This window comes from Citrus sinensis, chromosome 4, assembly GCF_022201045.2.
Source record: "Citrus sinensis cultivar Valencia sweet orange chromosome 4, DVS_A1.0, whole genome shotgun sequence".
Classification (NCBI taxonomy): domain Eukaryota; kingdom Viridiplantae; phylum Streptophyta; class Magnoliopsida; order Sapindales; family Rutaceae; genus Citrus; species Citrus sinensis.
The window spans coordinates 2,137,862-2,149,967 of NC_068559.1; the positions used below are offsets into that span (position 1 = coordinate 2,137,862).

At 35.1% G+C, this 12,106-nt stretch overlaps 2 protein-coding genes and 1 non-coding gene across 5 annotated transcripts; 2 read left to right on the forward strand and 1 right to left on the reverse strand.

The window, feature by feature from the left end:
• The first annotated feature begins 564 nt into the window (after positions 1-564).
• Positions 565-636, forward strand: TRNAT-UGU (transfer RNA threonine (anticodon UGU)). Its single transcript has one exon. It is a non-coding gene; the product is annotated as a tRNA-Thr (tRNA).
• Positions 637-2,091: 1,455 nt separating this feature from the next.
• On the reverse strand, positions 2,092-5,495 carry LOC102614282 (bZIP transcription factor 18). Of its 2 annotated transcripts, XR_371464.4 has the most exons (5): positions 4,967-5,495; positions 3,837-3,969; positions 3,438-3,522; positions 2,365-2,815; positions 2,092-2,236 (listed from the first exon to the last, which is right to left on the reverse strand). XR_371464.4 is itself a non-coding variant. In XM_006486109.4 (4 exons), exons 1-4 carry the CDS (start codon positions 5,365-5,367, stop codon positions 2,439-2,441), a joined length of 996 nt encoding a protein of 331 aa, XP_006486172.1. In that variant the 5' UTR covers positions 5,368-5,495; the 3' UTR covers positions 2,092-2,438. The 2 variants fall into 2 exon arrangements, 1 of the variants encoding a protein (XP_006486172.1); XM_006486109.4 differs by having other exon boundaries at positions 2,092-2,815.
• Positions 5,496-8,676: 3,181 nt separating this feature from the next.
• On the forward strand, positions 8,677-10,605 carry LOC102613784 (RING-H2 finger protein ATL74). Of its 2 annotated transcripts, none has more exons than XM_006486108.3 (2): positions 8,677-9,342; positions 9,416-10,605. In XM_006486108.3, exon 2 carries the CDS (start codon positions 9,819-9,821, stop codon positions 10,410-10,412), a length of 594 nt encoding a protein of 197 aa, XP_006486171.1. In that variant the 5' UTR covers positions 8,677-9,342; positions 9,416-9,818; the 3' UTR covers positions 10,413-10,605. The 2 variants fall into 2 exon arrangements, with proteins under 2 accessions (XP_006486171.1, XP_006486170.1); XM_006486107.3 differs by having other exon boundaries at positions 9,428-10,605.
• Positions 10,606-12,106: the final 1,501 nt, after the last annotated feature.

The window sequence follows — 12,106 nt, forward strand, 5'->3', positions numbered from 1 at the left end:
GTCTTTATTTTTTTTTCTAAAAAATTATTGCTATCTTATTATTGAGATTTAGAATTCATGACGGATTTAGAGCAGCTAAGGATCTTAATTTTTTTTATGGATCTAGATCTGGAATAAAATAAATCCAATCCATATATGCCCCATTGCCATCCATATATCAAATAATGATGATAAAACTATATGATTTGATTGCTATTGATAACTATCAACCTATAAATTATCAAGATAATTGGGGTTTTGGTGTAGTGGCACAAACTGTTGCCCTCAAATTTGAGGGCACAGGAGTTTGGACTCAAATTTTTTTCTTTAGGTTATATAATAATAGATATTTCTCCCTCAAAATGGTAGGCAGAGTAGATATAACTCTCTAATATTAGTGGGGGATAAATATATTTTAAGTTGTGCAATAAAAGAGTTGATCTAGATTAATTCATAAGTATCTGATAATTAATAAACGTATTATTGTAATTTATCAAAACAAAATCTCGATGAAGGAAGAGTTTTATCTAAAGCTGGGAATTACAGTAATAAGACTTTAAATAAATGCGTCGGTCAGACCAGCAAGCCCCTATAGCTCAGTGGTAGAGCGCCAGTCTTGTAAACTGGAGGTCTGTAGTTCGATCCTGCATGGGGGCAATTTCAAAGTTTTTCATTCAATGCATGTTTTGGGGTTTTCATGTGACACCACCAGCATTAGCAAATTCGGCTTTATGAAGCATTTATTTTCCTTTCCCACATAATAAAAATTTTCATGGCTTACAGTTTTTTGATATCTACGAATCCAAGTTCTTCAGACGTAGTGGGATCAAAATATGTGATGCTAGTGCTCTAGACCAAACCCTTTCTTCCCAGGAGAGAAAACATATACCAAACTAGTAATAAGATCCACAAGCAAGCATGTCGACTTTATCCAAATGTGTATTCCGTCAACAACAAATGAAAGTGCCCTTCACAAGGTTAGTTTCGACTCGTTCAGACCCCAAAACATGAATATGGACCACACTCGCCCAATACAAACTTGTGAATAGTCAATTTCTTTTGGTAATTAATAAATTGGTCACATATATCAGCAGCAAGCAAACAGCTGCACTTGAAATATCCTACATTGACAGCAATTGCATACCCTACTCTAAACACCTACCATGTGCATTTTAATAGCAACTTGTTGGGGTAGGCCACCCATGGCTCTGTACAAGCAGACAACTCAAGTCAGTTATCTTAATCTTGGATGCCATAGGCTCTGATCTCATTAAAGCCTGAGAGAAACAATGTACTTCCACATGGGATGAAGAAGAATCACCTTTCTGCAATAATTGGTATTTTATGATTCTCAGGTGCTGTCTCAACTTGATTTTCAGTTGTGAAAAGTTAATACGAGACTCAAAAGTTTTTAATCTCTGGCTCTGAATCCATGATGATCAGTTGATCTTGCTGCTGTTACCAATCATGAGTATTAAAAGTTGTTGGCGTAACTGGTGAAAAAATGCATGGCAGCCAGATGCCATATAGGTAAACTTTTGATGGCCCGGAGAGTTTCCATCGAGATCAATACCAACTTTATGATATGCATGGCAACAACAAAATCACAAGTTGGTCTATGGCTTGTTCGAGGATGGGGATTGCTTGAAATTCAAGTCACTACAAGTGGACATGGTCCATTGCAAGATTGTAGGTTATACAAGCATTATTAATTCTCTGGAGAAACATCAACATCACCAACCTCCAACACAATTTGGATTGAAACAATGATGGAGAGATATAATGAAATTTTAATGTTGATAATATCGAAATCTTTAAGCCTGCAGAGTTGAATTTTGGGGACAGTGTAGTCGTACTAGACTAAGCTTACTTTTATTAAATCTTGGCGAGCCTTAGTTTGTATTTTTAACATCATTCATATGATTCTTTTAAATAATGGAGACTCAAATAGTTTAACCACCCTTCCAGTTGGGTGATATAGTCAACAAATGACATTTCTGCAACCTTGCATCTACTAAAGTCAATTCATTTTTAACTATCACCGATTGAATATTGTTTGGTTTGTGGAGGGAGAAGCTGTCAACCAATGCAGAAAATTAACAACGAAAAAAATTTAAAAATTGGAAAATTTTAATTTATTTCCTGTTAATAAAAGTTTAAACAATAACAAACAGACAATACAATGGGGGCGCCTAGCAAGAAAATATGCACTTTTCTACTCCTTGAAAAGTAACCTTCTATTCCCTGATGAGTGCCCCTAAGAAATGAATTTGAATGAAACAAAGAAATAAGTCAAAGAACTCAATGATACCTTGAGACCTGGAAAAGCTACCGAAAAACTAAACTCTCAATCACGTGAAAGAATGGAATTCAAATACAAAGTACCTTTGTCTGTCAATAAGGTCAGTCTATGAACAATTCAACAAACATGTTGGGACCAAAAATCGGCAGCATTTGCATCAAAATGTGCTGCTGCTTTCACTAGCAGAAATTGAGGGGCCTTCAGACTTCACTAGATGAGAATTTCTGCCATTGATATCAAGCCCCTGCAATCTTCCAAGAGGATCCTGCTGCAACATCTCTGAGAAGGTATGTGAGTTGGCTGTAGCTAGCATAGGCTGATGGGGAGTTGACATGTTAGGCTGAAAAGGATGGAATTCTGGCAATTGTATGATCTGGGTGTCTCCAGGCCCAGTTTGAGGGTGGTGCGGATAGAACAATGATTGGTTATATGGAATTGGTTGCATTCCTAAATTATAGGTGTCCGTGGGTGTCATCATTTCACCGGTTGCAACCTTGAGCCTCTCCACTTCCTTTTTTAGAGCTTCATTCAAAGCTGTATTTTGGAGACATGTCATGACAAGATATAAAAAGCCAATGGTTTCTCAAGAAAACATTAAAACAAAAGGGTAAAGTATCGGGAGAAACAACTTGGGCAAAAAGGAAAAATAAAGAAAATTGTCATTCAGAGAAGCCATCCCCATAGAGAGGACCCAGTTATTAGACCCTGTTACTAATCTTTAGATTTTTCAAAATGAGATGATGGGGCCAAGTGAAATGCCATAGCAGAATCAAAGGTACCGATGAAGAATGGGCTGGAGTTACAGTTTCCATTCCTACCCATGAATGACCAAAAATTGGAGAGAAAATAGAGAATAGAGACAAGTTCTGTCTCAAGATAAATATATCTAACACCTTTAGTAAAAGATTCAAAGTATATTGATGCCCAAAAGTTAGATGGCATAGAGAGTTGTACTTTATTGCATTTCTTGACAGAATAGAAGATACTATGTAGCTTGACCATATAGATAGCAGGAAATTCCCCGCCCTGTGGCTGGCACAAAATACTGCATCGACGGGTGGCATAGGGAAGAGGAGGCAAATATGTCCCTTTACATGCCAACTATGGGAAAGTGACTGAAATGAAAATAATAAAATCAGGTATGTAATAAACGTACCATCACGTAATTGAGCTTGTTGTTCCATAGCCTGTAAACGAAGTTTAAGCTCTGTATTTTCAGTAGACAGATCTGTTGTGTCCCTCTAATAAGAAAACAAGATTTCATAAGAACAAACACGGCAATGACATGATAAAGAAAGATGGCAAGTTTATTTTTCTTCAATTTGGAGAATAAGATTGAAAAGATAGCCAATGAAATAATTTTGAAGACCCGTGAAACCTCAGAAAAATTAAAAACCAGTCACTAATCTTTTCATTTACTGGAAGCAAAATATTGCAAATCAGATGTCAGTCTCTACAAGGAATAAAACCAGGCTCCGTTATTATGCAATGGAGGCCAAGCACATGTATCCTATAACTAGAAATATACAAGTGGAGTACAAGTTGAAATAAGGACCTGGAATAGCGTGAGTTGTGCAGATAGAGTAGTTGCTTCTGTTTGAAGTGTCTGGACCTTCCTCTCAAGTTCAGATATATAACGGGCTTTCCTCTCTTTTGAACGAGCAGCAGATTGCCGATTTGCAAGAATCCTGCTTAGAAAAGCAATTTGTAAAAGGAAACATCAATAAATAAACAAACAATCAAAGGGTTAAGTAAATTATAATTCCATTTCTACCATAAACCATCAGAATTCTGCCAATCAAATGAATTTGAAGTGAAAACAAAATTCTATAAGGTTCGGCAAATATGCCGAACTCCGATCCCATAACAAAAGGTATTTTGGCTAAGAAAACCAACTGAAAAATTTCTAATATATAATGATCCATCACTTAGAAAACATTCGATTTTAAAAGAAAGGATGAACATGAGATAAGAATTCAATATTATGCTATTAATTGAATATCAAATGTATAGTGACCCAAACTTTAAGTATGAGTGTGCAGCTAGATCACCACGTTGGAAAAAAGTAAACTGGCAGTTTTAAGGAGTATAAATCTGTCATTCAGTAGCATGTAAAGACCGAAATACTAAAAGGTGTAGTATCATTGCACAAGCAGATGGAAATTCAACCTAAACCCAATTTTCGTGTAATGAAGGACCATAAACACTATTGACCTCAGCAACAGAGAATAATCAAAGCCTGGAAGAGAAATCAGACTCGTGTAGCTAATTCGAATCACTAATCACTGAAAACTGACACTTAAGAGTATGTTCACATACAAACAAATAAAAAAAGTAGCAAAAGCAAATATCTTCCAGCGAAGCAAAAAATCATGAATCCCGTCTACCAAAATGCAAAGCCCATCAAATTTCCTCTTTTACCCACTTAAAAAAAATCCAACTTTATTATCTATAACGTTGACCACATTGACAAATGCGTTTCAACAAATCTTAAAGATAAATCTGCTCTTTCCACACACTTCAAATGAAATAAAATTTGTTCTTTTTTGGAGGAAAAAAAAAGCTTTCAACTTTAATAGAATTTTGCAAAAGGGTCACCAATTCTCTCTTTTCCTTATAAGCTCGATACACATTCCACAAAATAAACGTAAATGTACCACAGTTTGGGGGGAAAAAAAAACCCACCTTTTGGCTCGTTTGGGATCAACTGTCCATAACTCAGCTAACTTATCAGGATCCATAGCTTTCTTGGCCTCAATTGACTCCAAAACCGACGATGACGACGTCGTCCCATCAATGGAATTGCTATACCGGTGACGCGGCCTCGCGCCAACACTCACATTTGCATTCTCGTGTTTGGGGTCGTCTCCGGTGGGTTTGGATCCGATTTTATCCATGTCCATGTAGCTGCAGAACAAGTCGTCCTCGGATCCCCCGGGGCCGTCGAATAAAGGATCCGAAATGGGATCCGAAACGAGATCCATGTCGTCCGGAATTCGGTACTGCACCTCGGATTGTGATCGACGGTGGTACGGCCCGCGGGTCGGGGGGTTCGGGTTCGGATTCGGGGGATCTTGGCTTTCCATTTTGGAGAATTGAGAGAGAGAGAGAGATCCAGATTTCGGAATGAACAGAGAGTGTTTTTTCGTTTTTGTTTTTATCTTCTTCTACGGTCACGTTGAGAGCAAAGCCTTTTTTTTTTTTTCCGCCTTTTAGATAAAAAAGAATTACAAAAAAGGATACTTTTAGTTGTTGATGTTGTCATAATTATTATTACCGGAGTTTTTTTTTAAATTTAGTTAGACATTAAAATTTAACCAATAATGTTAAGGTGATTATAATTTATAAGTTTGGGTATTCAATTATATCTTCACATTAGGGATGGCAATTTGCGGGTTTGGGCCGGGTTTTTTAAAGTCCATGCCCAAGCCCGCATCATTCAAACGAAGCCTAGGCCCTTTAAAAGCCCGTTCAACTTGGATGGGCCGAACTCGGGCCGGGCCTAAACGGGCTTGGACCGGGCTCGGGCCGAGCTTGAGTTTTTTAAATTAATTATAAAATATTTTTTAAATTAAGAAAAAATATTTAAATTAAAGATAATAATCTAATATATAAATAGAATAATGGTCAAATACATGAAATATTAGTAATACAACCTAATAAAATAACAAATACTAATATAAAAAATTAAACTAATTTAATATTTTAAATTTTTTTTATTTAAATTAAATTTATTTTTTATTCATAAATTTAAAAAGCCCGGGCCAAGTCCTGGTTTTTTTGCGAAGCCCTTATCCAAGTCCAATATATGTGGGCTTTGTAATTTTTGGGCCCATATCCAAGCCCATCCGTGCGGGCCTGGGCTGGGCTTGGCCGGGCCTGGACAAGCCCGGGCTTTTTTGCCACCCCTACTTCACATTTGATGATGAGTTCGAATTGCCCATGCGCATAATGCATCAATGAGCAAGTTTCTTCTTCTTCTTCTTCTTTCTTGAATGCATAATTTGAAAACAATTTCCATTTATTTTACATTTAGATATATTGATTGTTGTCACGTCATTTAATAGATTTTTTTATTATAAGTATGGATATATTTATATTTTTTTAAGAATTACACACACATATATGTCATTAATTTTCAAAATAATACTTTAATATTGTTAAAGTAAATGATCGGATTTTTCTCGACACGTTGGACCCTTCTGAATTTAGTAACATATTTTGTTTAATATTTTTCATATGACATTGTTTGGTATGATTTTCTTTTTGAATTCTATTGAAATTTTGACTGGATTTATTTATTTTTCATTCATAATTTATATTACTTTGATAGATAAAATATAATATGAAAAAGTAATTTAAAATTTTTTAATTCAATTTGTTCAAGACTAAAAATAGCAAAATGGATTTTTTTAAATTTATTTTAAATGATATTAATCATTTTATAATTTATATTTTGATGGGTAAAAAAATAATAATGAGAAAAAACCAAAGGAAAATTGGCATTTACTTGAACTGTATTCGGGATTTATTTACATAATCGAATATGTACACACAAAGACTTCAGTGATAAGCCATTAGTAATAGCCAAGTTAGTAAGTAACTAATATTTCGAAAATACTAAAGAGGTTTTTTTAATTATTTTTTTTATTTAACTCACCGGCTCACCCCACGCACATCAATGAGTTCGAATTCAAAATCTAGGTCTTAGAGAGATTAATTCTTATCAATGAAACTAATTACGTTTATTTTTTTATCTGAAATCTAAATATGTCTGAATTTAGTTGAAGTTTGGATGGGTTTGAATGAAAATGTCTAAATAACATGTTTGTTTTTTCTTTTTCAACATCTGGAGAGAAAAATTTAAAAACTAATAGTTTGATATAAATATTCTTTTAAGTGGTGCATATATTTATTCTTCACAATTTATAATTTTCATAGATTGATTAGTTTGGTAGAATTAAAAAAAATACTATTATTGTTGATCTTAATTTAATTTAATACTAAAAGATGTAATTATAACATCAACTTTTATTATAAAGTCAACACTGATGTTTTGTTTTTGATTCATCAAAATGGATATAATTTGATTTGTTCAATATTTCAGTTTAGTTAATGTTATCATGTCAATAAAAATTTAAAGTAATTAAAAAATAACTTTATAAATAATAAAAAAATTAGGTTTATACATAATATTAGAAATACATGAATTGTTAAGGGTATTTTTGAGATTTGAAATTAAAATTTTCCGTTTAAACTTCAAACTTTAAATAAAAACAAATTTTTTTATTTAGATAAAATTGTCTGAAAATAAGTGATAAGTTAAAAAAAATCTAAAATAAATTAATGTCTGAAAAAAAATTAAACACACAAATAAATTCCCATGTGAGAATGAATGAGATGTGTGAACAGGCTGAAACCGTGATCAAAATTCCAATTATTGGCTTTCATGGAATTAAAAAGTTGATGTGAATTTGCCATTTGAACGATAGAGATTGGGAACATTATTGGAGAGACTTGCTCGCTATCACTAAATTATGGTTACGGCACTAATGCCTCATTCAGCGGCAGTGGGGTATTGATGCCGGCACATTTCACGGCCACCCTACGATTTGAAATAAAGTGATCACAAATGAACTTGAACATAAAATTTTCGTTCTTCTTCTTCACCTAATAAAGCTGTTGTTTTAATTTGGGGCTAGCAAAGTCGGTGGTGAGGGCATGAAATGGGTTTTGATGGATCATGTATGGAGCTAGTGCTAGTTAATATAAGAGAGACAACGTGGGCAATTAATGAATGTGGACTAAAATTGGGATCAGACTAAGGTGCAACTGTGGTACCGTACCACAGTTACATCTAACCGTTGAATGCACTTAGATTAGTGGAGTTTATTGGTATCCAATAGCTGGATGCAACTGTGGCACGGTACCACAGTTGCACCACAGATTTTCCCTTAAAATTGACAATCTATGGAGCTTTAGCTTTCCGGGCCTTCAATCATTCATGTGCCCGCATAGGATCTGCCCTTCACCGCATGATTTCCATTTTCCAATTGCCATGTGCAAAACCCAATCCTGTCTTCGCACACAATCCTCAGGAGTCACGAGGATAAGATTACGCAGTGGAAAAATTTAGCAATTATTTAGTTTTCACAGTTTCACTTATCATTAATCAAGTTGTGGTGGATTTGTTCCCTCTCCAATAGTTGAAGGCAGCTAGTTTGAGTCATTCTCCTAAATACGAATGAATATGGTTCCTAACTCATAATATATTATTACTATTAGTATTTTTGTTACATCTTAAAATATTTTGCTATCGATTTTTCACATTACAAATTATACATAATCTATCATATATAAGTCAAGATAAAAAAATTTTGAAAACACATAAAGTCTTTATAAAGATGAGGGAAGGTGGAAAGCATTTTACCAAATAGTGTTGTAGTAGTGATTCTCAAATAAAGTGATCATCCTTGGATTACAGTAACTCTTAAGTTTATGATTACACTATGAATTTTGTAGGAAAACATGGCAACATTCGCAGCATTACCAGTGTTTGGATTAAGAAAACTGGCATTGGCTGGAATGTGACAAAAAAATTTACTTGCAACTTTTGATCAAAGGGAAAAAAAAGTGAAGGAGTGGGGGAAGGATTTGTGCTGAGGAATAAGCATTTTTTAATTTTTGAAGCTAATTGAGATTAGGTGGGATCAGGTGCCATAATCAAAATTCGCTATCAACTTTTTGCCCTTCTACTTGATTCTAAAACTTTAACCATCTGTAAGTCATTGCTTTCAATTATAGTGTTGTGAAAAGACTCCATATAACTCACACATCTTACTTTCATTTGGTATCTAAACCCATTATCCATCTATACCCCAGTGATTCTCAGCCCCATTCAAAGACCGTAAGCTCCCTTTTATAGACGACCCTGCATAGTTTACTCATATCACAAAACAAATCAACCTTCCTCTCTCTCTATGCATCACCAAAATCGGTTTGCTTCTCTCATCGATTACTGAATTGCAATCAGAAATATTTCCCAATAAGTTCAGAACCTGGTAAGGCTTATTTCTCCATTTTTTTGCATTTGATACTGTTACCTAAGTGATAATGATGATGCCTTTTCTGGAGGTCTTTATCTAGTTGGAATCACGACAGATGTTGCCATAACTCAAAGGCAAGGCAACTACAAGCCCGCACTTTGATGTCCCCACTCCATCTCTTCATTTATCAATCACAAGTGAAACTCCGCCTTTAAGTTCCTCAAGCAACAACCAGCTAGCTATCAGACTTTCACAGATCGATCGTAGAAGCTCAATATCAAAACGAAAGTGAAGCTAACAAGTAAAGGCTTCGCTCAATACATGAGTGTCATGAATTTCCTTCTTTCAGTATCATTTGTGGTTCGATTCATAATTAAGGGAAAAGCTTGGAACTATAGAAACGCAAGCCTGTTTGCATAAGCTCATCAAATAGTCTTTAAGTTGCAAAAGGGTACAAAGCTTTTGCACTCTCTGATCATTTAGTTCAAGCAATGGTGACACTCAATCATCGTCCACATCGCCTACTTTTGGATACAGAACCAAGCACGCCGCCAACCAATGGAAGCAGAACGCGGAGCACGGTCTCCAATGAAGCCAATTTTGACACCAACATGGTGATAATACTAGCAGCCCTGTTGTGCGCATTGATTTGTGCCCTAGGATTAAATTCAATAGTGCGTTGTGCTCTGCGTTGTAGCAGAAGGTTTGCTTTTGAGACCCCGGATGAGACCGCAGCGCGACTGGCAGCCAGAGGACTTAAGAAGAGTGCATTGAGACAGATTCCGGTGGCTGTCTATGGAACTGCAGGCGTCAAGATTAAGGCTACAGACTGTGCAATTTGCCTTGTAGACTTTATGGATGGTGAAAAAGTCAGGGTGTTGCCGAAGTGTAACCATGGGTTTCATGTACGGTGCATAGACACGTGGTTGATGTCACACTCGTCGTGTCCAACTTGCCGGCGGTCATTGCTGGATCAACCAACAAGTTCTGATGCTGCGGAGGTGGATTCTGAGATCCGGCACCCGGGAAATCCACCAGGAGGAGAGCAAGCTGATGTTCCTATAGCTACGGATGAGGTTGTTTAACGACCCTGCGTATGAATAAAGAGAGAGTTCGTTTGTGGTGTTTCTAGTGATTTTTTATTTGTTCATGCGAGTGAGGCATAGAGTGACACATTTGTTGTAATTTCACTAAAAGAATTATGTGAAATGATCCCGAGGCTATATACTATGTAGGTACATACTTTGGGTTAAAGACAGGACATGGTTTTAGTTTCAATTCTGTTTTGACACACCACATACCCATAGTATATTCACTTGATGAAATGAATGATTGGTGTTGCTCTCTTACAATTTTATATTTCAGACTTAAAAAGGAAAAAAAGAAGAAGAAGCAATTGATGGTTTATGCCTTTTTTTTTGTTGTTTCCAGTTTTTGAGAATCAAATTTATGCTGCATAGTGAAGAATATAGAGGAAATTTGTTGAATTGTATTGACATAATGTTCATTTCTTGAAGTACAAGAATGAGCTTTAATGCTTTCTACCTTCCAAACTTTTTTTTGCCCCATAAAGGATTGCTATTAGGCTAAAAAAAAAAAAAGGATTTGGAGTAATTAAATGGATCTTTTCAAGTACACTACTACGCATTTAGAGCAGAAAGAATTGAAAAGAATTAAATTTTAATATCAAACTTGCCATTTTAACTCCCAATCTTTGCTCCATTCAATGTTTGAATGAAAAGCTTTAGCTGTTAATTAAAAAGTGGTAGTTGTTTGATAAGCACTAGTGAAAGTTTTTAGTATCATTTTTTGGAGCTTATATTTATCTTTTAGAAACAAAAGAGGCCTTTCAATTTCACCACTCGTAGCTAGATGTCAATCAAGTCAACTCTGGGTATTGTAATTTGTAAACAAGCCTGTAATCTTTAACAACTTCAAATAGATGATAATAAGTCATGGTCATGGATCCAGCAAAGCAAATTCTGAACAAGAAATTATTCTAGACTCCACTTGGAGCTGCAAGTATCGTCATTGTTTCATTTGGAACATGGGAACTTCATTAATAGTACTAAAGATAACTGTGAAATGAAAAGGGCAAAGAGTTTTTTTTTTTTTTTTCCTTTAATATTATGCTGATAGATTGGAATCTCAAACTCTCTATTTCTCCTTTCTTTTAAATCTTTGGTGGGCCTACTTGGTCCCCAGTTTAATGAAGAAAATCTCATGCAGGCACCACAAATCAAAATCAAAATTGTCCAAGTAATTAGAACCCTGTAGAATGTAGCACCAAACCCAAATATTGGACCAGCCTTTAATTCCTTGATGAAGGCTTACATGAGACTGAAAAACCCTAATTTTCACTTGCACCAAATTTTTGTTGCTAATATTATAAGTTTTACAACAATATAAATGGCATGGGATAAGTTGAGCAATATGAAATAAAATTTATAGGATTGACCACATATTATAGTCATTCTTTCAGTTAAATCACAACAGGTGTTAAGATTTTATAAACAGATACACAATTGATATTATGGGTCAACTTCACAAAAGACTTCCTCTTAACCTTTTGGGTGAATATATATCACAAGGATTTCTCCACAGTTCAAAAGATTGCACGAAAGATTAGATTTTATTTTATTTTTTGGTAGTGAAATTGAAATAGTCGAGTTACAAGTTTTTACAATCCTTTCAACAATATTCCCATTTCCCACTAGCAAAGAGCCAATACACGGTTAGCGTATTACTGCTTGGCCACTAAAACTACATCGTACAAGGG